The sequence below is a fragment of the Cuculus canorus genome, chromosome 2 (assembly GCF_017976375.1).
Source record: "Cuculus canorus isolate bCucCan1 chromosome 2, bCucCan1.pri, whole genome shotgun sequence".
Taxonomy (NCBI): domain Eukaryota; kingdom Metazoa; phylum Chordata; class Aves; order Cuculiformes; family Cuculidae; genus Cuculus; species Cuculus canorus.
In genome coordinates, this window is record NC_071402.1 from 87960987 (window position 1) to 87988899 (window position 27913).

At 40.8% G+C, this 27913-nt stretch overlaps 2 protein-coding genes across 2 annotated transcripts in view; one reads left to right on the plus strand and one right to left on the minus strand.

The window, feature by feature from the left end:
* Positions 1-257: 257 nt before the first annotated feature.
* Positions 258-27582, minus strand: WRNIP1 (WRN helicase interacting protein 1). The gene is made up of 7 exons (XM_054058855.1): positions 27148-27582; positions 16118-16309; positions 14835-15079; positions 7607-7836; positions 2458-2613; positions 1502-1581; positions 258-1013 (listed from the first exon to the last, which is right to left on the minus strand). Exons 1-7 carry the CDS (start codon positions 27565-27567, stop codon positions 738-740), a joined length of 1599 nt encoding a protein of 532 aa, XP_053914830.1. The 5' UTR covers positions 27568-27582; the 3' UTR covers positions 258-737.
* MYLK4 (myosin light chain kinase family member 4) overlaps positions 15010-27913 on the plus strand; it is an 86913-nt gene continuing 74009 nt past the window's right edge. The window contains exon 1 of the mRNA XM_054058854.1: positions 15010-15141. Within this exon, the coding sequence (XP_053914829.1) occupies positions 15086-15141 (56 nt within the window). The 5' untranslated portion in view covers positions 15010-15085. The remainder of the gene's footprint in view (positions 15142-27913) is intronic.

Here is a 27913-nt window from a genome sequence, read left to right on the forward strand (position 1 = left end):
ATTCAAAGTTACTGGAAATACATAAGCATGTTTCACTCCCAGGAGTCTCCTTTTCAAAAGCACTTCCCAAAATGTCATCAAACAATAAAAAAATCAGTTATTTTCATGACTATTCTACTTCCAAAATGCTTTAAAACTTGTCTGGAAAGCAGGTATGATAAAGTTAAAGGAACCTCAAACTTTCCAAACCACACTGGCGTCATAAGAATATTTAAACAAATGCATATTCACTATTTTAAACAATTTTATTTGTTTAATAAATGTACAAAATTTCTCTGAAACATCATAAGAGCAAGAATTACACTGTAATTATATATTGTTTACCATATTTTATCAGAATTATTGTTTACCATATTATATAAATTTACTATTTTTCAGGAAAATAAACATTCTCAATATCTGAAATAGATACTGATTTTAAAAAGCAGCACGATAATATTCTTTGTCTCACAGCAAGAACTAGTCTCATTTTTTCTCCACTTCCTTTGAACCAGAGGGTGGCAGAACTATACCGATAAAGCTTATTTTTGCATTTCTATACCACCTAATTTACATAGCAATTTACATAACACCATAAGAATAACAGCAGTAAAACCAGAATGATATAGAAGTATCTGAAAGGCTCAGTGGCTTAATACTTTCAACCACAGTAACAGATGGCTGAAACGCTAAGGGGAATTTCCAACCCAGTACAAGTGTCTGAGACATAAAACCAAACCACATTCTGAGCAAGCTGGTCATTTTTTTTGTTCCTTGAAGAAGTCTGTTCCTTTCAGCTCTTCTGGTAGATAGTCCTGCTCTACAGGCTCCTTGTACATGGGGTTATATTTGTAGCCTTTACCATAGCCCAAGTTCTTCATGAGCTTTGTTGGGGCATTTCTCAGGTGCAATGGTACAGGCGGCAGAGGTCCTGTGTGCATTCTCAGACATTCTTTGACATTGCTATATGCCCTGTATACCTCTATAGACTTTGGCGCTCTTGCAAAGTACACTACACATTGTGCTAGAATGACCTGTAAAAAAGAAAAGGGAAAAAGTTAAATGACTTCTTTAAGGCTCTTCAGGAAAAGGTCTGTTATTCAGGTTGTTTGTGCACCATGACAGAGGTTATGTTTTTAAACTGATATCTGCCTGCTACTACAGTATGAATATTATTAACAACAACACAGGTTGTCATTATTTTCACTACTAGAAAAGAACAACAGCTACTTGAGACTATCAGAATATATAATGTTATTTATAACAGAGAAGAAAAAGACGGACAGAGCAAAACGACATTAGTTTACATACCTCATTCTAACAATAAATACGCAGTGAATTTTATTTCAAATTACATAATCTATTTTAAGAGCTACAATGTTCTCTCACTTGTCAAAGAAGGGGCATGCTGTATGAGCAAGTAACTATATTCGCCTTGTCCTTGCAATCTCCATTTTTATAACTACAACTACGTTTTACAGTTTGCAGTACTTTCAAAACAGTGAATTAATGAAGCCTTTACCTCGCATTCTGGCATTCCAATAAAGTGACAGCCTTGATAAGCAGCAACTGCTTGTGTTAAAGCCAGAGGATCTGCCAGCCCTACAAAAAGGGATCAGATAAAAGCATGTTAAAGTCAGTTTACTTTGGTCACTGTCTCCTCTTCTTTTTTTTTTTTTCTTTTCCACCCCGCTCCCCCACCTTCCTATGAGAGGGAAGGTTATCCATGCACATTTCAAATTTACTTTCTCAGCTGCTGATACTTCTGGTATAATACCCTGCACACATAAGATGTACTCTCTCCATCCACAGCCTTCTTTCTTATGTTCTCCCCCCTCCCCCCCCAAAAAAAAAAGTTCTAAACTGTAGGTATGATTTACAGACTGAATCTTTTGCCACATGGTGGCAGCCTGAGCAGTAGCTGCCAGCGTATGATTTGCTTACTTTTAGGAAGTGAGAAAGAAATGGGGAAATACTGCTACAGAGACACAGCTTCCCCAGATCTCATAACTGTTCACCCACCACGTATGTGCACCACGTATGTGCATTGTTACATCTGTTCTTCTGGATAAGTCAATCGAGATACTTTGCAACTACGGAGCTATCAAATTTGAGGCTTACAACTCAAGGTAGGCATTCACCCTCCAGAGTCTTGAAAAAAAAACCCAGACATCCCTGAAATATACATTTTCTGTGACACGAGTTTACTGGTGACCTACAATCCAGAGTTTAGAAGAATCCATACTAATACACTGACAAAACCTAATTTCAAATACCTTGGTTTCTCCTGCAAGAGTTAATCATCACAATGACACCATGTGTAGGTTTCTGTCTGGAAGTACAAAGATTTTGTGGTGTCCACTTCACACACAGCAGCTTTGAGGCTGTTTTTTTCCAAACACCAATCTTTGGGAACCAGGAGCCTGGCAGATCTTCATTCAACATAAAGTTCCAGCATGAAATATCACAAATACTTACCTATATCTTCACTTGCAAACCTCACCAGCCTCCTTGCCACATAGAGTGGATCCTCACCACCTTCAAGCATTCGACCAAGCCAGTAAAGGGAAGCGTTTTCATCTGAGCCTCTCATAGACTTATGTAGGGCAGAGATGCAATTGTAATGTTCTTCTCCTATTTAGAATGGGGGAGAAGAGATACACAAGGCTGTCTGGAGGAAATTAAGTGAAATACATCTAAGGGAACAGAATACATTTTACCAGATCACTGCAGGTAAGCATAATCTGCTTTTTTTCCAAGTTCCTTTCATCTATATGTGATTATCGTGTTCATTAATGTTTTAGGCACCTTCATGTTTTGCCACATGGATCATTCTACAAACTACATAAGCATAATAGAGCAACAGCAGATGAAGAAGAGGGTGTTTTTAAAATATTAAAAAGCAAAAAATTTGCTTTTGGTAGCCTAATGATCTTTCCTTCAAAAGGAAGAAAATACTGATATTTTAAACAGATAAGAAGAAGATTGTATATAAATATAAGACTGAAGTATGAGCACAAACCTACTACTGACCATCGCTTTTGGACATGCACACAGCCCTGAGAAGGCAACAGAAGAACTGCAGAAACCCGGTTCTATACACAAGCAATATTTTAGTAAAAAGAATTCGACATTGCCTAAAACATGAGAATAAAGTGTGCAGTAGATCAGACATGCATTTTCTGCATTATATGGGGGAAAAAAAGGAAAGGTTGCTGTGGATCTACAATGATGGCACATTACACAGTCGGGAGGAAACAGGATCACAGCACACAACCCTGGCAAACCCCCATGAAATGCTGGATTCAGTTGCTGACACCTGTTCTAATAGAAAGGTCCTGAAAACTCTGCAGCTCAAACAAAAAGAAATATGAACAAAATGAAACAAAAAAGCCAACTACCTGAAATGCTGAACTGCTAAGTAAGGGATGGGAAGACTGAATTATTTACAAGGAATTTTTTTTAACATTAAAGTTTAATGTAAGATTGGCTAAGGACTGCAAGTAGAAACAAAGCCATTTAAAACAGCCGAAGTTTTAAATAGACGGTTAACATTACAAACACTGAATGAGACCCTTCCTGCTTGCAATTCTTCTCCCTGCAGCTCTTTTTCATTCTTACGCTTTTCTTATAATCAAAGTTGTAAAGAGTATTTTTGCTGTGATATTGTTGTTAAACTTTCCACATAATCTGCCTTTTTTATTTTTTTAAAGTGTCTGGCATTCCTTGGCTTGTGGTTAACTGCATTTCATAGAGCAACTGGCTGCATGCACAGCCATCTGTTAATACATCTCTTCTTCCTACGGCTGAAAGGATTTATGGCCTCAGGACTGTATCAGTAAACATTACCATTGCTTGCAGGTGTTGCAAAATAAAAGGTTGCACACATGAGTTTGAAAACCAAAGGTCCCACACCGCTGGAATCACTCCTTTCAAAGCCAGCAAGATCTCCACCTCCCAGGTGAGAAAGTGGGTCCATCTTCCTCTGTCATTGCTCAGGCTGCTGTGTGGTTCAGTGGGGAATTCAACGCCTGCACTGCCAGCATATGCAGGCCAACAGGCAGCTATTTTTGATAGGACTCCACACAAAGAGCTCTGTGGTATGTAGTCATCACTCGCGCCAACACAAACAGCATGTCTGTGCTCTGTCATAACACTTGAGTTAGTAGCAGTAAACCCAAGCAGCTGAACTCGCATCGTCCTCTTGGAAGAGGCGTCTCTTGGTCTCTTAAAAGTAAGGAAGACAGCCTTTAAATATCTCCAGAGGTTGCACTCGCTCAGATTTTTTTGCTGGAGTGCTTTTATACATTGTTTGGGCTACTGTAAAGTGTCATACTTGGGGACACCAGCTGGCGAGGCAGAAGGAATCCAGTGGATAGGTTGGAACTTGAGATACATTCCTGCAGGGACTTCGAAGCATGCAGGCTGAAGAAGGGGACAGTTTTCTCCCTTAATTCCCTTCCTTACAAAGTTAATGTTGGTGGCTGAGCCACCAACATAATGACAATACACACTAGACTTCTTCAGAAAAGCTGTGCAGTTGTACATTAAATGCAGTTTCAATGAAAGGCAAAATACAGCTACATGAACTGGACAAAGAGGTTTTAAGTTTTTTTTTAAAAAACAAAGTTTAGATGTTCTGTGTGAGATACCAGAAGCAGTTAAAAAAAAGAGAAGTTTTTACAGACCTTAATTTACTAGCTCTATCTCTCAGGCTGCTTAGCCAATATGTAGATTTTAGCCTTATCAACTCAGTTGAGGGAGAGACAAATGTCAACTTATCTGTCACTGCTGTTCCGCATCTCGGATGATCCTTGAAATCAAAACTCTAAGGAGTTTTTGGAATCAAAACACATTTGCTGTATGCAGTTCACACAAAGGCAAATACCTTTCCAAACAGAAAGAAGATACTACACAAGAGGACAGAATTTTCTAGCATCTAACGTATGCAAATACATAAACCGTGTTGATTTATGCCCCTAAATTGTTTCATGGGCTCACAAAGTGTTTTCCAGTTAAAAATGTTGATTTATCCAAAGCCTTATTGGTAGAACAAAGAGAAAAGGCCTCATTCACTGACCTTAATTAATATGTGGACTTCTTAAGCAATCACTATTTATAAGGTAGCGGGCAAAAGTAATATCACAGTCCCCAACTCGCATTATTTTCTGTCTTAGTCAATGGTAAACATCAGCTTCTCATCAACAAGGACAGAAGAAAGACTAGAGCAACAACATGGATAAAAAGACTTCTCATTCTGCTCCAGTAGAAAATAATAAAGCTGGCAAAAAACATTATGGTATGAGATATCTTCTCTTTCCTCCTCCACAGAAGAGAAAGGAACAACTGTGTTTCAGATTATAGAATAAATTAACTTCAGTTTAACAGAAGTCCAGTCTTTCCCATAACTGAAATCATGTCACCACATAGACAGTGAGACAAAATCCTGCAATTACTCTGATATTTATCTTTGGTATTTGCTATTAAATCAGTGTTAGCAGAGAGGCACAATACATAAGAACAAAAAGAGGCAAGACTACTCTATCTTAAAAATCTATTTGCTGTCCATCTGCAGCTGAACTTTAATTAATTTGGTTGCTTCATCATTTTCTCCAAAAATCAAGAGTTAAAAAACTGCAATTAAAGGCTAAAATATGACTAAATAGTTTGTTTCCTCTCTCACTGCAAGAGCTGCACAGAGCTGCTGGCAATAAAATTTGACTGGAGCTGTTTCTTTGTCCTTGCAGCTAAAATGCACACATTATCTGCACAAAGATCTTGTCTTTACATGTCTGCACACAGAACACAATAATAGCCTAATGACTGGATTATGAATAATTTCCTTCCTAGACAACTTGCTTAAAGTACATAAAAGAGCATCCAACTACATATATTTGGCAAATTTTGCAGAAGGTGACCAAGAACAACTACCTACATAAAAATCAAAATGCCATTATTTGCGCTTTTTATGTGAACACACTACACTGCAAAGTGTGCTGCTCCCATCATGATTAGACAGCATCACGTCCCTCCACTTTATGAGGCTGAAAAGTGCTTTGTACTGGAGGACTGTAGATTCTACCACCACAACTATCATTCAAAGCTAAAACGTGCCACAACAATATCTGTCTTTATATAGCAGCCTCTACCCATAAGCCCTTTGTATATAAAAAGACAAACAGCTACCTCTATTATGGACAAAAGTGGTCAAGTGAGACACAGACTACTCCACAGAGGAGAGAGAATTTTGTAAATCATATACTCAGGCAATCTGCTACTGTGACAATACCTGTGGCAGGCTCTTTGGCATTTGTACAATCAAGAAAAAGTAGTTTTCACTGCTCTCACCCATCTCGAAAAATCTCCGACAAACCCTACACAGAGCTCAAAGGTTTCTGTCATGGTGAAGGGGTTGACAGACGTTACCTAGACTTCAGATAAGCCTCAGGAATGGACATCCTGTGCCATCTCTAACACAGAAAATAGCTGTAGGAGGGCTGGGAGCTAACAGACGAGTTCTGTGTGACAGCAGCCACAAGGCGACAGCAGATGCACAAAGGACCTACATAGCACAAGAGATTCACACCAGTAAACTGGTCGGCTTTTCTGCTTCCTCCTAACCATGACTTCTTCCTGCCACAGACCCCATAACACTTTTCTTCTCTCCCCCCTCGACTTCTCAGCTGCCATCATATTAATATCTGCCCAGCTGACTGTCTCCTGACAATAAGCCATCATTTCCTCTTCGTAGCAAGGAGGCTGCAAGCAGGCATATATGTTACAACCATCCTCCAGAAATGTCTCATTGCAGGTCACAGTAGTGACGGTTAATTAGGCATATCGGAAACAGCAGCAAACCAAAAATCAATCAGTTCTCCAAATACTGCTTGGCATAATAATTTGACGCTATACTGCACCGTGATTCAAGTATTGCTGAAGAACTAGCAAGCGTGTTCAAGGGGATTCACCTAGTTTCTAATATTCACTCGTTGATTTTTAACCCTCTCACATAAAATGGTATAGTGGCCAACTTCTGCAATGCCTAACATTGCCAAGTCACAAATTTAGCAGGTGTGGTTATGACGTTAGAAAGCCTTAAATGCAATAAGATTTATGTGGCCTGCCCTAAGCAAACTACAAAATTCATTACCTTAAAAAGCAACTCTAAAAATAAACCAAACTGCTCAGGTTTTCACGGAACATATTGTTGTGAACGTGAGCGCTTCCAAGACTTTCAGAGTAGCAAAAGTGCAATGGAAGATTTCCAACCCTCTGAGAACAAATCTCCTCATCAAATTACTGCCCTCTATTTACAATGCAACCACCTTAGGAGACAATTCTTCCAATAACCTTAAGGAACAAATAATTTCACCACACAGCTATTTGCAGGGCAGCAAATATGTCTTTCAACTAACCTACGCTTCCAAAGTGGTAAGAGAAAATCCTGTTTACAGGGCTTTCTGAGTGAGCCTGCTACACTGTAAAGGAAAAGTAATTTTAGGCCAAATTTCAGTACAAACACTGCTTCACCAGAGCAGACTGCATGAAAGCGGGAGAAGAAATGGAAATAACAGAGGCTATCAGCTCTAGAGAATGCTGCATGTCAGAAACTGCTTTAGTTACTCACCTGCTCGGTCATACAGGATATGAGATCGCTGTAGTCCTTCCTTTACATGCTCTTCTGTTACTAGAATGTCATCTGCAGAACCATCTTTGGAAATATTCAAAGGAGTGGTTCCCGCTGCTGCTAATCTGGCCTGAACGGCTAACTGGAGTCCATTCAGTCCAGTCCTTGCATCACCATCGCAAAGGTAGGCTAGGGTATTCAGAGCTTTCTCCTCTATGTACACGGGGAATCTGGAAAAGAATAATCGTACACTGTGAGCCCCTATCATGCTCCTCTTCCTGCATATTACCGTAGAGAAAGCATTTCTTTACAAAGTTTGTGGAGAGGCAGCTGGGTTGAAGTTTTGTTTCTAACTCATTTTGTCATGATTAAGAACTGTGCAGCCTGGCAGAATGCTGTGGGACCCAACCCCTCTTCCTCTTGTCCCAGTGCAGTGACATACAACTGCACATTAAAGAGGTAGGGCAGGAGCTCTCATCTATTTAACCCCTTTATTTTTCCTCATCTCATGAAGTTCAATGGAACCTAGGGTTAGGATTTTAGAGCACAATTCTGGCATAGCCAGTTCAATTTTAAAAGGTCTTACTTCATCAGCATTTCACAGCTAGCACTTCAAACTTCTTGTTGGAAGGACAATGAAAAGACAGGAAGTTACCCAAATGCACATGAGAGAATGTAGTGACGTATGAAGTAATTAGCATAACATTCTAAACTAACTAACTACCAAACAGCAAGAGCTGTTCTTTAAAAAACAGCAACTGGAAGGATTGTTTACATTGTAAAGCATATATGCATCCTACCTTCTTTTCTTAAATGGTAACAGGTATTACAACTTAGTCACTGGGTGCGGGATGGACGGGATGACAAGAATCATCTTGCTAAACAGAAAAGGCATCCCAGTGCATGCAAGTCACTGTTCTTGCCATCTACTACTCTAAGTGTGCCAGGACCATACAAAAACATGAGAAAGGCGAAACTCCAGTGAACACACAATGTAAATGAAAAAGATGAGGAGAGGCGAGAAATGCAGCAGCAGGTGAATGATCTCCGGAGATCTCATGGTGCAGCTGTGAAAAATCTGAGATAGTAACAAAGTCTACAAGTCTCCAGGTTTTCATCTGCTGGGCTGCAGTCCCCACTGTTGGGGCATGTACAAACCAACTCGCCTCTGCACATTTCATATGCATGCTGTTAAGGATTTAACCCTTAAACTTTAGTTACATAGACAAGAAAGAAACAGCTAAGACAGGCAGAGGGTACAACTGATTTGATTTGGAAACAGCAGCTAGTGGACTTAAAGCACGGCATTAAGTAATGGCCCTAACTTAGCCATTTCTAGCAACTGGACTGAAAATCAAGAGTGATGTGTATTAGTGGGGATTAACGCACAGAGCTTGGTGTGAGAGGCAATTTCTTATGAAGCCTCTGCATGCCAAATAATTAAGGATTCATAAGAGCCCTGCACTTCATTCACCAGGAAGATTTACTACTGTTACAACCAGTGGTGTACAAAAAGGCAATGTAGGGTTCCCAGACACACGTATCCAATAATTTTCATTACTTGCTTCCTCTTCGCAAACCCACTTTGCACTTGCCACACGAAAACATCCCCTGTAGGTGCTGGAAAAAAATCGTCAGTATTTGAACCCTCTCATGCCCACAGAATCACTACGTTGGAAAAGACCTCCAGGATCATTGAGTCCAACCATTCCTATCAACGACTAAACCATGCCCCTGCAGCATGCCCACATGTAAGAGGGAAAAACTTGTAGAGATGAAATCATAGAATTATTTGGCTGGAAAACACCTTTGAGGTTATTGAGTCCAACTGTACCTGTCCACTACCAAACCATATCCCTGAGCACATCTTCTACTCAACTGTTAAATACTTCCAGGAATGCTGACTTAACCACTTCCCTGGGCGGCCTCTTTCAGTGCCTGACAGCCCTTTCAGTGAAGAAATTTTTCCTGATGTCTAATCATAGCCCACACCACTGCAAAGTAGACGCCAACAAATGTCTTCTAGGGCCATAATGCATGCTGCAGAGAGCAGGCAGAAGGAATTGTATCCTGTGGGAAAAATAAATCTATCTATACACACATGAGAATCTCTTCATATTTTTATTTCCACCTCCTTATTTTTCATGTATTTGATAAAGCTAGGAGAAAAAAAATAACATGGACACACAGTGGCACTCCAAAATAACTGCACTTTCTCCAAGGTGTTTCAAATACAATCTTTGTGTTTGAACGGGGAAGCAGAAGAATATAACAGCACAGGGACTTATTCAGTCAAGTAGCACATACATCAAATTCCATGAAAATCAGGGAGTCGTGTTCCCCCCTCAGCACTACAGATGGGCAGCAGATTTTTCTATACGCACTGAAAGAAGCCAGCAGAGAAAGAAAAAGCTATTTGGAGAAACACAGCAGGCACTACACACACACAGATAGCCTGCTGCTAAAGCCTCCATCAACAGGGAACAAAATAAAACACGCTGCACAGTGAGCAAACACTTTGGATATACCAGCAGGGCAGACCGAAGAGGATGTTTTACCTGCAAGGACTAAGCTCTTTGCCTGATGTTTGCAGAGAACACCACCATGCACTTAAGACTTCCTCACATCAATACCCAAAACTGCAACCTGCGACTACAAGTGAAGGGGAAGTGTTAAGACTACCAAAAAGCAGGTACTATGCTTGCAAGAAGCTAAGAACAGTCTGTTCCAAAACTAAGCCGTCAAAGCACTTTTATCATTTAATATATTTGCTAATTAGAAGCTGGGCAAGAAAGCTGAGTTCTACCCTGTTCAGTTTCATTACAGGATTCTAAATGCCCTGTTGACTCAACACAAGCAACTAATATTACAGGAATTGACACTAATAAACACAAGAAAGTATGGAAAATCTGGTTTACGCAAAGGCCTTGTCCACTTTCACGATAAAATCCAAGTTACAACATATTGGTAGTGGAAATTCAACTCCAAATAATGTATTATGTATTAGGCTGATCCAGACCATATCTACAACAACAGCATGACACACAGGACATGATATGATAAAAAACAGGAATAAATGAGAAAATTTCCACATACAAGCTGTTTGTACAGCATATTGACGAAAATCACTGACTGGAAATAACATGATGCTTCCTTGTTCCATAATCTCAACTCCATTCACAGTCTGTATTTCAAAACAATAATATCTTATACTCAGAATAACTGAATTTAGTTATTTTCCTGAGGAATTCAAATCTTAAATTCCATTTTTTTGGATGATTTTACTTCACTAGGCATGTCAGGATGATAATCATTTCAATACCTTGGCTTCCAAAACACACTCACTCCATTTTAGATCTTTAAGCTCACCCTGTCTTCAAAAGTTCAAGTGCCCCACACCCTTACACTTTATCAAACTTCTGCACACCCAAGAACTGCAGGGCAGAATAACTCCCATCCTTTCTGACCTCTTCCCAAGCTCCTGATCCTCTTGCAGATAGGCAATCTAGTATTTTTTTCACTCTCCAAAATTAACGCTGAACACCCACTGGATGCCAATGCTCAACGTTGGTACCTTGTAACCGATGATACTTGGAGACAAAAACATAAACAAGCCAGAAGGGATGCCTCAGGATCCATCACTCACTTAGCTGAAGGTGATATATCTAGATTAAGGAATGGAAAACTACCACTACAGGATAATAAATCCTTCTTCCAACTCCTCCTTATCTCCATATCCTCAAGACAGTTTGTGCCAAGAACCAACATGAAACTCCCCATAAAACCTGTACAACACCGCAGCATTTGATCCAATGACAAGAGGGGTGTAAGCAATATCAGAGAGTAAACAGAAGGAAGTTCAAGCAAGGAGAAGCTGTATGATGAAGGGTTTAAAAATAATTGAGCCGAACATGAGATAAAGTACTCATTGCTTATTTCACATATAAATCAGTACTTTCTTCATTTCTCAGTGCAATCACTCTCAGTATATTCACTCCTTGACAGATGGCAGCACTTTTACAGGTAAATACTGTTCTTAATCTGAAATACTGCAGTGTGATATGCATTACTCACTGCCTTACAGCACTGTCTTCGAATGTCACCTCTCATCCCAGTAACTCTATTTCTTGCAAGGAAATTGGATGGATGTTCCAAAAAGGGAGTAATTTTCAAAAAGATACTGAACACCGAAGACCGAAATGAAGCCCATCTTTAACACTGTGATTTACAAACCAGTGAATTCAAAACCTGTCAGTACTTGCAATACAGCCACTAACAAGCTGAACTGCATGATGTCTGGGCTTGCCAAACGGAAACTGGGGATCCTTTAATTTCTCTCAGCTGTGCATCTTCTGTGCGATCTAACTTCAAATACATTAATCCGGCATACTGTCTGACTTCAATCAGAGATATCACTCTGAGGGCAGCACTTGAATGACAAAAATAAAAAGCCAAGAAAAGAAGAATTTAATTTCCTCAATCACTGACACAGTACAAATGTAGTATATCAGTGTATGCTTGGAACAGTTTGTAAACTGAGTGTAAATTGCAGAATGCACAAGCAAAGTTTCAGCAGCATAAAGTCTTTTAACACTGACTCCTCCTTAGTTTTCATCTTCAAAAGTACATTTCTTCCTTTCATATTCCCCCGCCTTTCAGCTTAATTTATTGCAGGTTCTAAGAGACACAATTTGATGGTAGCAAAGTTGATGAAAATATAACACAAAGCACACCTTATCCTAAAGAAATCCAGTAACTAATATAAAAAACATTAAAGAAGCTTTATGAGTGCGATGACATAAGAAAGAAAATAATACCAATGTACCTAACACTTCCTGCTAGTTCTATTTGAACTTCACAGAAAGAAAAGGCCACAGTGGGATGAAAGAGAAGCCAGGTGACCTAACCTTATCAGAAATCTGCAGAAATGGTAGAAGCAAGATAAGTAAAAGCCACCAAGAAAATTTAAGGAAACAGATTTGGGTAAAGCACACTTTCCTTTTGATTACTACTGCACATGCATGAAGTGCAAAAAGATGATGAAACCTATGGAATCACTCAGCAATGGCTGCATTCTTGTTGAACACAGAAGATGCCAGCAGAGAACAGAGACTAAGGAAAATGCACCCTCACCTTATTCCTCAACATAAGAGACCACAAAGAACTATCCTCCTCTTCAAAATCTCATCTAAGTCAGCCATTGTGTCAGAAAAATGATGTGACACCAACACCATCTGACAAACTGAGGCCAAGCAGCACATGCAGGACTTCATACTACACTTTGTACTTTGGGAAGGGAGACTGACATGGGAAATGAAAACCGAAATTCCATGTATGCAACTCTTGTGACTTCTGGCTAGATCTCTGCAGCATTTTCAAAGTGTGCATGCCCCATATTTGGGGACATGCTGCCTTACAGCTTCTTTTCCAACTGTGGAACAAAGGTGTGCAGAGTGAACAACCAATTCAACTGTAATCGGTGGCTTTCATTTATTCCTCAGGACAGGACAAACACTGTTAACCTGCTTGTATCTAATCACAGTCGGGCTTCATAAGGGCAGGGAGGTGAAGAGGTAAAAGATGAGACACAGCTGCTCCTGCAGAGTAGTAGGTGGAGAGGAAATGAAGGAGCAGAAATGATATAGACACTGAAGCAAGAAGGCGGCATTAACAATGAGACCAAAACCAGAACCACAGTAAGGGACAGGATGGCTCATAAAAAGCCAAACTCATCAGCAACAATATGTATCAACTACAGACTGGAACCTGACAGCAACAGGAAAGACAAGAAAGACTTAATGCAACACTGCAACAAAGGCTCCTAAATTCTGAACCCTGTTTTTACTTTTAAATGCTTGGTTCCCATGCTATCCATTGGAGTGGGGCCCTCTCCCTACGGATAGATTTCTGAAACTGTTTAAGTCTGACAGTCTGCCTGCCAGACTTCTTTCAGTCTGATGAAGCACCACATCATGCTGTTTAATCATCCATAGCTAACGGAAGGTTACAGATATGGAGAGTCTGGCGAAACCCAAAGCCCAGCAACTGCAGCTGAAACTATGCCTTGTGCTTTAATCCCATACAGAAAGGAAAGTCTCCGAACCCCAGTCGGGGTATAGCCACAACCACAGCTGTGCCATTACATTAAGACTGACATGCAATACTGCCCTCTCTTCTAAAATTCACATTATTACAGTATGTACAAGCTACAACAGAGTAAACCATGAGGCAGGACACCCTTAAAAAAAAAAAGGCAATAGCTTTCCTTCCCTGCCCTGACCTCAGTGTTCAGGTTAGAGATTCTTAGTGCTTACATTCTGTGATTAAGCTGAAGGACAAAGTGGATTCCCTCTCATTTATTTCATACGGAGTGCCTGCCCAACTACCACCATGTCAATACACTGTAAATTACAAGGAGTACAGGCAAGCCTCAACATGAAATAAGTGTAATAACTTGCATGAAAGTAGAACAGTATCAAGCATTATTGTTATTTGTTAGTTAGCAATTTCAGAAGCCAGATAACATCCCTTATGGACAAATCTGGACCTTGTTGGTTTTTTTTTCAAAACTCTCCTACATGTTTAACATGATTGTATGACTGTATCTGGGTTGGACAACAAGGAGCAGAGAAAAATGAAATATCTCTTAAAACATTCTACTAACCCCTCACGGTGACAGCCCCCTCTCCCCACAGCATACCATAAAACATACCACAGCACTTATCTTGCAACAGAGGAACAGTGTAGTATTCTCCCTGATCTTATTAAAAACATTTCTCAGACACCAAACTTTTGTCAGGCACTTCCAAATTAATTTAAGAGAGGATGCTTCACCTACCACTTAATGGTAACATGATGCTTTTACAACCAGTAGCAAGAAGTAACACACATCAGGATATGACAAAGACCCAGTTATGGGCTTCCACAGCAAATTCTCAGCAGCAGAACAGATTTAAATATCCTGGGACAGTGAGTCAGGAGCTACAGATCCAAGTATCAAACACTCTCCTAATCCTGACGGTGAGATTATGTTTTGGATGGAGAGGCAGTGCTTTGAATTCTCTCTCTCCTGTCACCCGCCCGCCCCTGCCATATGCTGCCACTTCTTTACTATCAGAAGTGGCTAGGGTTTCTCTTCCCACCCCTCAACTGCTTCATTCTCTCCCTGGCAGGCAGTCAATTCCTTGGGCTGTGTATGTTAACACCCTGCAGCCCATAAAGTACTCACTCTGAGCTCTCGCTGCTGCTGCCAGTTGCAGAGCTGTTGTGCTGGTCGTCCCGGCCCAAAACCTGGACTCCTAAGGACCTGACAGCCCGCATCAGAATTGCCTCCATCGCTTCAACGGAGAGCTTCTCCAGGACGATCACTCGGCATCGGCTCAGAAGAGCAGCGTTGACTTGAAAGGAAGGGTTTTCTGTGGTCGCTCCTATCAGGGTCACCGTCCCACACTCAACGTGAGGAAGGAAAGTGTCCTGAGGATGGGAGGGAAGCAGAAAAAGCTGATCTCGATCAATGACAACCTGAAACATCCCATGTGAGTAGGCTACATTTTTTGTGTCTTGTGAATCTTTGGGGTCCCTGTTGATATGACAAATAACCTCACTGACAAGGCAGCTCATCTGCTCAGCTATCTAAATGATTTAATTTCGCGCATATAGCACGTTACAGGCTGTTCACCTTCATAACTCATGTTTGCACTGAGAGGGACCCAGCTGAAAAGAAATAGCATCAAAAATCTGCAAATTTTTAGTTTATTTATGTGACTTTGGTTTATTGCTTGGCAAACATAAGATATCATCATAACTGCCTTATCAGATGTAACAAATAGTGAGGCTACTTCTAAATACTCTTTAAATCAACCTTCAGGGTTACAATTCCATATATAATTCTTTACGATAGCTCAGAAAAATATAGGAAGATTTCAGAATGGTTCAATATAAAGATCTTCAACTTGTAGTATAGAATTCAAGCTTTACATAGTATGACTAATGCAAATTTATATCTAAGGAAAAAGAAAAAGAACACAAGTCATGGTAGCAGAAATGTCTTATTCCAAAGTGCCATGCCATGCCTTATTTTTTAATTTTCTTGTAGAGAAGAGGAGACAACATTAAAACACACATCCACTCCAGGCACATTCACATTCCAGACCTTTTTAAAGGTAATGCAGAATGCTACACCCAGGACATAAACTGAAATGAAGATGTGTGCAGCAAACATTACTAACTTGACTTTGCAGACATAAAATGTCAGAAAAACGTGATACAAAGCCTAACACATAAGTCAACTATAAATATAGCTCGGCCCTTTATTTAAATATTTGAATCACAATAATCAAACATTAATTGGAAGTTAAGGAATTTAATTTTTATGTTTCTCGCTAATTCATTTACTTAAAACATTAACATTAAAATCAAAAGCCCAAAGTAACCTACTATCTTAAGGCACAGTGGGAAACTTTACAGAAGTGCTGACAAAGGCATTTTTCAAAAAGCAGTGTATTACAATACCTGCTGAGATTTATTGAAACGATGGATCTCGTCAATAAAGAGGATGGTTTTTCTCTTGAAGAGTCTTTTTTCATTCTGGGCTTGGCTGATGACATCTCGAACATCATTTGTCTTGGCACTTGTGGCTGACAGCGTCACAAACCTCATGCCATTCTTTTTGCTGCTGTTGGCTATGATGTGTGCCAGTGTAGTCTGCAACAGCAATATTAGAAAGCTTTGTAAGAATAATTATAGACACAGAAAGTGCTTATTTGAAGAAAATATGTAAAGAAGAAAGCTATATATTCTGTACATGGAGACAGTGTTGACAGTTTGTAGAGTAAGGTATTTTAGTTCATGTTATTCTATCACACAGAAGACTTTAAAACTTCCTGCTAGACGTAGCTGCCAATTCCACCACTGCATTTCTAATGCCTGCACTTTTACATAGCAGACCTATTCAGTCTCAATACTGAAAAGGCCAGCAATGACAGCTGTCGCCTTTACCACGGAAGAAATCTTCGCCAAATAGGAAGACGGCTGACCGTAATTTGCTGTGCAGTTATTTTGTGGAGTGTGTTAATGGATAAAGAGCTAGACTACCCCAAGACACCTGCAGAAGAGTTTACAGTGCAACCACACTTAAGAAATAAAAAGCTAGAATGTTGTTAATTAAAGCCTTTTTTATTTCCACTGCACATAAAAATGAAATTAACCAGAAAACAGTTTTCTACAGAAGTGTGAGAATGTTAGTACTGAAAAATTATCCTTGCACTTAGGAAAAGGTACTGCTTTAGATCTAAATAGTTAACAGCAATCAAATGCTAGCCCGAGGATGTAAAAGGCAGCTGATTGAACAAACTGTTGGCTGGCTTTAGCAAGCAGTTATGTTGTTTTTCTTTCCTTGCACACGACTCCTTCAAATCACAATTTATTTATAGGGAATATTCACTGAGCCTAACAAAGTACATAAGCAAGCTCTGGTTCTACCTTGCAGGAAGGTTTACTACACCTGAACACATCACAAACATAATTTTCAGACTTTCCTTCACACCCCTTAGTAAAGACAGGTGTATCACTCTTTGAAAATAATACTAGAGAAAAACAGGTGACTGCCATAAAGCTCACTCTTCTATTAAAGAAAGAGCCAAGGAGACTGAAGACAGGAGAGCCCCAGCAAATAAGGAGTGGGACAGGTGCTGATAAAAATGCTTCAGAAGATATGCCAAGTACTGAGGTTAAAGCAGCAGGTGCCGCCAGCCTGATCCTCTCGCAGGGAGGCTCCCAGTGGTGTTGCAGCACTGTTCTGTCTCTTTAATGGATCTCCTCATCCTTGAAATGGCAACCAGCCCAAGATGTGAAAGGGGAGCCTGTATGACTATTTATTCTTGATCTAGTTTTAGTAAGGGCTTCCTGATTGTCCTGATAAAAGATCTGCATCCATGTCAGATTCTCTTTCACCCCCTGCAGCTCAAAGCACCATTCCCTCCACTCCTTGTATTGCTGCAGAAGACAAGACTGAAAAGATAGCTAGAAAGTGCTGCAGCAAAGCCTAGAGAAATCAGGAAGATCTGGGAAACCAAAACCAAAAGTGAAACTACCTTTCAAACTAAGCCAACAAAATAAAACCAAATTTGTTGTTTCCTTACAAAACAGCCTTGATTCAGAATGTACCCCCAGAGGATGTACCCATGCCTTAAAAACGACTGAAAGCATGGAAACGCCCAATACATCAAATCTAGGGACAAAAAAATAAAAAATGTACCTCTTCCTTCTCTAAAAGTGGTCGGCAGGGAAAACGTTGTGGCTATTCTTATTGTAGCTCACCTTGAACTAGTAACTCATACTGCACCCTGGCCTTATCAGGTCACAGACAGTTTCGTTGTTTCCAAAAAACAGGGAGGAATTGTTTTTAAACACATGCTCAGGAGCCCATATTTCTACCCCTAATTTAGGAAGAAAGAATTACAAAGAGATTTGTTTGAAAGTTACTAATAGACCAAGAATCTACTTGAAAACTGCTGCTGCACAGCTCTCAGCTGGCATGTACTTCCCTTGCTTTGCCAACTGCTGGGTCAACAAAGGTTGTAATAATAATAACATACATAGCCTTTCAAAAGCAGTGCTCGACATGGACAGGCACGTACACAGCCTCTTCCTTCTGTTGTGCACAATCAACCATTTAGCAAGTCAAACTGCCCATCACACAGAGGTCAAACTTACCCTATTACTCTGAAAGCCTATTATTTCCCATGAGCTCAATTTTTTTATGCTGCTTTTTTCTCCTATCACCTCAAGCAAAAGTCAGTAACGTGCTATACTTTTTTACCCCTATTTGTCACAATCAGGTTACAACCTAGGCAACACAGAACCCAGTGGAGACTTAACTTAAGCAGGGTAGCCTAGGTATGAAGGCACTAGCATGGAAGAACTAGTATGCTAAATCCCTAGTTTCTTTCATGAAATTCAGAAGCAATGTATTTGAGGAGTAAGAAGAAAGTTAAAAATCTGACACGGAATCACGCAGAAGAAAACACACTTAATACCCTTCATCATCTGAAATAAATTTTCAAGTAGGCTTGATTGTTATATTAGAAAAAAGTCCATATCCGTATCAGAATCAGCATAACAAGCAAGAAGAGGAAATAGAAACATGTTGATATTCTTCTTTAGATTACCTTTTTTCCTTACCGGGAGAAGAACTATTGTTTCTGGTAAATTACATAGTATTTACATCAATGAGAATAGGCGTGATCCTGCAAACTAACCGTTAGCTAACTTCACTGAAAATTACAACTTACAAAGCTCACAGTGTAATACCCTTGCCCCTCCCAGAAATCATTCTCAGTTCTCTTCCATTAATCCACCAAAGCGTCCAAACTCACACCTTTCATCTCAAGTTTTATGCTGAAAACTGTAAGACCTTACTGACCTATCTGTTAAGACAAGCTAAACAAGTGCCATCATAAGAGTCATTCTGAAATGTGCTACTATTTCTTTCAGGCTTTGATAAGAATTAGGGATGAAATAGAAGTAACCCACAAAGTGTGCTTGGCTCCACACACCTCTCACTGTCACACCAGACAAGTCAATGGGACTTGTTATTTTACTTAGTTGGATGTCTGTACTAGGAGACAAGAATTTTCTGTATATCCACAAGTTTCCTTGACTGGGCAACTCTCTTTGAGTGTAACCTATTTCCCCATTCTCTGCACTGCTACTAGTCAATGCAACTGCACATCCATGGCAGGAAGAAAATAGTAAAAAGCAAGCACAAATTAAGCCTGTCCTATCGATGCTGATGTTTAATGACTAACATTACCTGCTTAGAAGTAAGGCAGTATTTTCATTTTTGTACCTCTTTACCACACCATTAAACTACGCCCACTGCATTAGCTCCCCAAAAGCCTCTTGCAAGAACAAAGAGTAGTACTGCTTAGCTTTCTTCAGAAAGTGGAATTGAAAAAAATTGGGAAGAGATCAGCATATAAGGTCATATCATAGTCAAGAAGACTCCAGTCAAGAAGTTGACTGGGAAACCAAAAGTCATTCTTACCTCGCCTTGTGGAAGATATGGTTGACCCTGTTTAGGGATCTGCCTATGGTTCTGTCCATGGACTTCCCTTACTCATTCTTAAATTGCATACATTTCACAAAAGAGCCATTGTAGATGTCAGTCACAGAAAACACACAGTCTCTCAGGTTACATCTACACTGTGTTTGGCAGTTATGTTGGAGAGCTCCTGCAATATGTGCTGAAGAGCCCACGGCACAGGGGTTGGGACTAGATGATCTTGCAGGTCCCTTCCAACCCAAACTATTCTATGATTCTATGTTCTCCTCCAGCCCCACAGCCTTTTCATGAGGAGTTGACATTCACACTACACTTCATGTGAGCACACTGGTGCAAGAGCTTTCCTTGCACTTGGACAGGCCCTTCCAACAAGTCTGGAAGGTTGTACCCTCTGCTAGACCATGTTTAAGGGACCAAAGCAGATCTGCCCCACCTCTGCACTAGCATTTAGACTGTAGTGCAGCACAGATTATTCCCGAGCAGGGATAATCTAGCTGGCACCTAGGCTTCCCCATCAAGTGACTTTGCCAGTTTGTTCCAGAGCAAATCACAGTGTGAATTATGTGTGCCGCAGGGATTGCAAAAGATTGACAGCCTAGTGCAGAACAAAAACCCAGTGGGCTAGCTACATCTATAGACTCGTAGGGTTTAAACTACGTTATCTGAGTTCTGAACTGGCGTTTTGCTTTCTTCTCCTGCCCTCTGACCATGATCTTTCCTTGGATGCCAGCCAGGGGAGCAGGTCCCTGGGATGCAGCTTAAAAAGCTGGGGTCTGTCCTACCCAACGCTGCTGAGCTGACCCCAAGCTACCACACTGCATCACAGGAGATGAGCTGGTCTGTGCCTAAAGGAAACTGGCAGGACAGCAGATGAACATGGCCCAGCGACGCTGTCTATAGAGATAAACGCAATCAAAAGTGGCGGCAGTTGGCATTAATTTAAGGGCAGATGCTATTCTTACTCATCTTGTTTGGTTCCTCACACCCCAAATAGCCCACTGTGAGACTACTGGAGGAGTAAGGTGTCACTGAACAACAGCCACAGCATGTGGATAACAGCACTTCCAGAATCCAAGTCCGACCAAGCACAAACAGATGCAAGGTCATTGCGTAATGTTTACTGAAATTAAACTGTGCCTCCATTTGCTGCATGCAGATTTGTCTCCTTATATTCCCACTGCTTTACAAATACAATTGTATTTTCTCTTCCAGTTTTCTCTTCCTAGAGCGCTACCCTAAGTTATTCATGATTTAGATTGGCAGAGGCAAAATCAAGCATACTGTATCTGAAGACTTCTCCCAGGCAACTGCAAAGACAAATCCATTTTTCAGAGTTGTCTGGACTTTCACTCAATGCTACTGTAAAAGCTATCATGCATTTTCAGTTAAATATCTCGTGGTAACAATCAAAAGAACTCATTACTTCAAATGGTTCGAATCAGGCCCCAAGCAGTGTGAATAAGAGAATATAAAATACACTCAAGTAATCAACTAGCCATTTAGGTAATCACTTGAATTAGCCAAACAGAAAATGCTGGAGCAAAGGGACAATAAACACCCAGGGAGCAAAATCTCTAAATTGGTCTTGCTCTCCGTGTTCCAATGCGTCATATAGCAAAGTCTGAAATAAAAATAAAGAAAAGAAATACAAGGGAGTCTTAGAAATTGAATATAATCTCAGTGGACATTTGATAGAAACTTCACAGACCACTTACTAGGGTTTTTAATGTTTTGCACTGCTATGAACATGACATATTCTACCTTTGTAGTCGATGTGGACTCCAGAAAATCAGGCATTAATGTTCTTTGTCTGATGTTTTGCAGTGAGCAGGTTCCAGATACTTGCTGCCTACATTTTTCCTTGCTAAACAGCAAACATGAGAGAGAATGTTTACCGTATTTAAATACAGAATGTTCAGGTTTATAAGGCTTAAACTGCATCTGTGGCAGCAAAATTATTCACTGCTCAAGTTACGCTGTATCCCCCTGCTAACTCTTTACTAAAATTGGCGCCGCATGGCAGACAAGCAAAAATCTAAATCCCTGTATTAAGGTGTCATAAATCACAGTACAGCTTACTCGGATTACACTAGGATTCATATAGGCTTTAAAGAATTTGCATAGTCAGGATGAACAAGTTAACTGTTCCTAAGTTAATAACCATGGAATCTCTTTGAGGCAGTGTTTCTTGTTCTGGTCTGTTGGGTCAGCTTCTTGAAAGCAGAAAACATGTCCTTGTGTTCAACATGTAACAGTGACAAAAGTAAAAACAAAAGCAAAGAATCAAAGCCTTTTCATCTAGAGCACCTTGGCTTCCTAAGAAATGAGGATGGTAAATTAGAAGTACAAAGATCCCACTTCCTTAAAATAAGACTACTTAATTCAGGTGGAATCTGAAAAGAAAACAAACTCTCAACAGAAGTGTCCTGATTTTGTCTTTTCAATTTTGATTGCTGCCTTAAATATGCAAGTGCAGCTGAGGCTGAAATCAACTTGGGCAGAGCAGTACGAAATACATGCATTTTTACTCAGCTACCCAGCTTTATTATTTTCATAATAAAAGTTTTCCAAAAGCATTCCTGACCTACAATACGAAGTACTGCATTTATAGCAGCTTCATGGGCAAGATTACTCTCTTCTTGCTTAGGAAAGGTCTGCTGAACTGCTACTTCTCACGAAAAGTCCAGATTGATAAATAATACATAAATTAATTTCAAATTTGGCCCCAAGGATTAAGTCCATTTCCAATTTTTTTTTTAAGCTTACTCCTGCTTTACCTTTTCAAAAGAAGTGTTGGTTAGCATGGGATTTGGCTGTGGAAATGGAAGCAAGCATAGATGGGCTTCAATAACCAGATTCCATGGGTAACAGGAGCGTGCAGAGGTTTAAAGAGTCTATGACGATCTTACACAGCATTTCTGAATTTAGACCAACATGTCTAATTATACTCCTGTTTTAGCATTTACCCTCTAATTTAAGGCTATTTCTCTGATGGGCAAAGCTTAGCACGTGGGCTTGTTACATATGAAACTACATAATGTACAGTTATTTATTAATCTTTTTTTTTACAGAAAAAGACTGTACTTAAAAGAAGTTTGTTTCGATTATCAGTCCAACCAGGTTCTGAGGCAGTGAGGATTCTTATTTCTCCTTCACAAGACCTTTCAAGTTTCAAGCACTAAGTTAAGCATTTCTGCACTTAAGCAACAGGCTTCCTTTACATCTGCCCATCCTCTACCTGTTTCAGGTCACTTCCTCAAGAAATGTTTTCTTAGACATGTCATACATGTGATATAAGAAGTAGTTACTATTACAAAAAGTGGAATATTTCAATTTAAGTTAAATTTTCACCTAAGTAACAGTATCATTATGAAAGTTAGAGAGAATGTCCCTTCGATAGCATGTTTTTTTTATAGCATGTTTTTTTCAAATAGTGTTTTTCCAGACCCTGTTTGTTCTTTGGAAAAGAACGTCTTGTGTTAAGTATGATATGCACTGAACAGATGTGTCTTCTTTTACAGTCACTTCTGTTTGCAGTCTTTCTCTATCTCAAATGCAAAGTCAGACAGAAAGCTAGCTCCAAAGCAAGAGATTTGACTGTTGTGAAGTTCATAATAACATTAAAATTAGACCTTGGAAAGTAACAGGATATGCATAGGATTTCTGGGAAAATTTATACGTATGCATTTAAGTGGGAAATATATTCTGTAACCAGCTCTTGTCTCACTACGCATGATTGATGGAGATCATTCCCTCACGCATCCAGGCCTGAATTAAAGGATGCTTGCTTTCTAAAACTCCAAAACGAGTCTTAGAGAATTTATTTGCCGGCATTTTCAGTATCGTACATACAACCTAAATAGTAAGTGAATGCAGCAGGCAGGCAGGCAGGCAAACATAGAATTCCTTTTCCATCTTGACGTATACTATTCTGCCTTGCATGTTAAATCTCTAAGGACAGGGATTTAATAAAAATACCTGAGTATAATAAAATAAAAAATACCTGAGTAAAGCATAGAACTTTCAGCTACTTATCCGAGACAGACAATACAATTGATGGGGAAGAAGGCCTGAGATGAAACCATACTGTAGCACCACTCTAGAAATATTGACAAGCATGGGTGAAGGGACAAGTTAAACTTTTTGCAGTAGGAATTTCTGGTTCAGTCAGGAACAAATAGTCCATCAAGAGCTAAGTGAAGGCAAGTAGTCTCAAAACTGTTTGTTGAGAAGGAGTATCCCAGAAAAGAGAAAAAAGAGATGAGCTACCCAACAGCTTAAGTACTGGAGAGGAAAAGGTAACAGATCAATTGTAGAACTATTCCTTCATGTCTTAAGCCAAGTCAGATGACTGATGAGGAGGAGAATTCAAACTCTGTGAGAAGCAAGCTTATGAACTACAATTCTGCGTAAGACACATGGGTAAGGAAGATGAGTCATGAGAAAGGAGAGTGAAAGCTGTGTTGTTACAGGCATGAAACATCATCTGCTATTCAAAGCCTATCTTAGTACCACAGAAGCTTCCTAAAGACCTGAAATACAGCGCAAGCTGTCACAAGCTCAGGAAAATTCATTTCCACAGCCAAAAAGACAGTGGGTTCATCAGATCACAACCCAAAGGACACTGAATTGAGTTCTAATTTCCAGACGCTGTATGTGGCCTTTGCTTTGTTACCAATGCATTTGTAACAGCATTTTTCTTCTAAGGAAAAGGGCATGAAGAAAGAACAAGCGTACAGCGTTGACACAGATAACAAGAGACCAAAGGCAGAAGAGTATGAATAAATATAGAAGCAGGCCCCTGAACATGTTACTTATTCAATAAAGTAGATTCCTATTATTAATTCAATTCCAGTTATCTCTCTGACCATCAGAGCACCATTGGGCACTGGAACAGGCTGCCCAGGGAGGTGGTCGAGTCACCTTCCCTGAAGATGTTTAAGGAATGGGTGGATGATGTGCTTAGGGACATGGTTGAAGGAAGTGTTAGGAATGGTTGGACTTGATGATCTTTTCCAACCTGGTGATTCTATGATTCTATGATCTTGCTTCAGCCAATCCACCTTCCTTTTAACGAGCTTTTATAAATAGTCCTTCTTTACCTCACGTCCTCTGATCTCTATCTTTCTGATATTACCTTGTTATTTTATAGAAAGTATCAATTATTTAAGTTGACCAGTTGGTTCTCTTCAGGTTTATGTTACCTAACCTAAACAAACTGTCGCATCGCTGCTAAGAGGGTTTATTTATCAGCTATTCTCATATCTGCTCCTTATTAACTGTGATTAACTGGCATTATTATTCAAATGTCATACATATCAAGTCTCTTATCTTCAAGTAAGTATGTAGAGATGAGCAAGCAGCTGCTGTGTCCTCAACTTCTCTGCTAGCATTAATTCATTAGTCACCATTTTCCCTACCCCAGATTTCCCACACTCTCACACACAGCCAAGACATCTATCTATCTATCCATGTAATCTGCAAAACTTAGCACTGTACACACATTAGACTAGCTGAGATAACAGAGTATTTTCCTTGTTTAGCTTTCCCCTCCCTCCACCCAATCTGGAATACAGAGAAAAAGGACAAAATGAAGTTTAGATCACTGACTGCTCCCTCCTGACCACACCTGAAACATTCATTTGCCGTTCCCTTACTACAGCTGTGGATCCCTTCACTGTTGTGCTGTAATTACAATACCTTTTGGGATTTACCACAGTCAGTCCCCAGTATCTTAAAAGAGGTAACAAGAGCATGGAACACTCAAATCCTGCAAAATCCCATCAGTTTCATTAGGTTTTTTACAAGTGGATGAGTGCGATGTTAGCTCTCTTCCACATCTGACCTACCTTCTGTCAGGGGCCAAAATTTGTGAGCTATATGTTAGTAATTTGTAAGCTATATGTTAGTAATCTACCAGTATTTCATCCGATTTTCTTGGTCCTAGAATGTTTTGGGTTGGAAGGGATCTTAAAGATCATCCATTTCCAACCCCCTGACATGGGCAGGGACACCTTCCACTAAATCAGGTTGCTCAAAGTCTCATCCAGTCTGGCCTTGAACACCTCCAGGGATGGTGCATCCATGACTTCTCTGTGCAACCTGTTCCAGTGCTTCGCCACCCTCACAGTAAAAAATTTCTTCCTAATAGCCAATCAAAATCTTTCAGCTTGAGAACATTACCCCTCATCCTATCAACGGTACTCCCCAATAAGGAGCCCTTCCTCAGCTTTCCAGTAGCCCCCTTAGGTATTTTTAAAGGTTCTGTTTTGTCACTGGTTTTAGGGTTCTGTGTTGTAGTTAAGAGCTTTGGAGTTTACCACATCTTAGTTTTGTGAAATCAACAAGGGTGTGCATACCAAAATGCTGGCTGCAGGGAGTGGGGGTGGTGGGCTGAGCCACCTATATTTTATTTGGGAGGCAGGCTGTGTTTTTGTACTCCATGTGAAAACTTGCAGGCATCATGTAGCTCTAAGATGAGGGGGAATGGCTTTAAACTGGAAGGGGGACGATTTATAGTAGACATTAGAAGGAAATTCTTCATAATGAGGGTGGTGAAGCACTGGAACAGGTTGCTCAAGGAAGCTGTAGATGCCTCCTCTCTGTAAGTGTTCAGGACCAGGCTGGATGGGGCCCTGAGCAGCCTGGTCTGGTGGAAAGTGTCCCTGCCCATGGCAGGGAAGTTGGAATTGGACTGGCTTTAAGGTCCCTTCCAACCCAAACCATTCTATGATTCTATATGATAGAACAGTTTTTTAAGTATTCTGAGTATTTTTTCATTCAGATGATACCCTGGAGCAATGGTGTAAAGTACACTCCATGATTTTTTCACTGTATTCACAACTCAACAAACGTAGTTTTGAGTATTTCTTAACCTGCTGGGCCACTTTTGTATAAAATTATTCCAGTCTTCAGTGAGCTACAATTTTCACTTCCTAGAGAAAGAAAAGGATCTTTATATTCTATGATTCTATAAGACAAGGTGGGGGGAGGGTGGGAGAAGGTGAGGAGGAACCCAACAAGTGTCCAGGAGAAGAAACAGGTCTAATCCTGAAGTTTGCAAGGAGCTCAGGATCAGAAAGGGGTCCAATCCTGAAGTTTGTAAAGAGTTCAGGAAAATAAACAAGACCAATCCTGAAGTTCATAAAGAGCTCAGGAAACGAAACAGGTCCTGTCCTAAAGTTTGCAAACAGCTCAGGAAAAGAAACAAGACCAATCCTGAAGTTTGCAAAGAGGTCAGGAAAAGGAACAAGTCCAATCTTGAAGCTTGCAAAGAGTTTAAGAAAAGAAACAGGTCCAATCCTGAAGTTTGCAAGGAGCCCAGGAACAGAAACAAGACCAATCCTGAAGTTCGTAAAGAGCTCAGGAACAGAAAGAGGTTCACTCTGCCGTGGCCGAGCACCCCATGACACAGCGCGGGGCTGGCGCACCCTCCCAGCCGCCCATGGCCCATCGCCCCGCGGGGGCTGCCACTCACCTTCCCGCACCCCGGCGGCCCCCACAGGATGAGGGAGGGTATTTCGTGCGCCTCCAGCAGGGAGCGCAGCAGCGTGTGCGCTCCCAGCACCCTCTCCTGCCCCACGAAGTCCCGCAGCGTGGCCGGGCGCAGCCGCTCCGCCAGGGGCTGCCCCTGCAGCCGCTGCGACAGCGCCTCCCGCCAAGCCCCATCCTCCGCCCCGCTCCGCTCGCCGCCCTTCTGGAAGAGGGAAAGCACGGGGGAGGGAGCTGCGGGGGTCCCCTCCGGCTCCCCCTCGGCTCGGATGCCCAGGCGCGGGCGCTTGGGTGGCGGGGAGGCGCCCGGCTCGGGCTCGCCCTGCAGGCAGCGGTCCAGGTGCGCGTTGATGCGGGCGGGCGGCAGCTCCCGCAGGCACACCGGGCACCGCACCGAGCCCTCCATCCTCCGCAGGAAGGCCCGCGCCGCCACAGGAAACCCGCTGCCTGACGGGAGATGTAGTAGGATCGACACGCGAGAGAAAAGCCTCCCCCAGGCCTCGCTCTGGAGGTTTAGGAAGAGAGCATCCTTTACCAGAGCTGGGCAACGCCAGGGAGCGGTCCCACAGCATCCTTCTCTCTAAACTGGAGATGGGAGAAACACTCATTCACTGGTAAAATATTGAAAAGGACAAAGTCTTCAGAGCAAAGGCAATAATATTTTTATTTTACAATTGGTTGCCCTTCTAAAAAAAGGCATAACGTCTTACAAAAGCAGTGGGTATACATACTTACATATATAAGAACCGTGT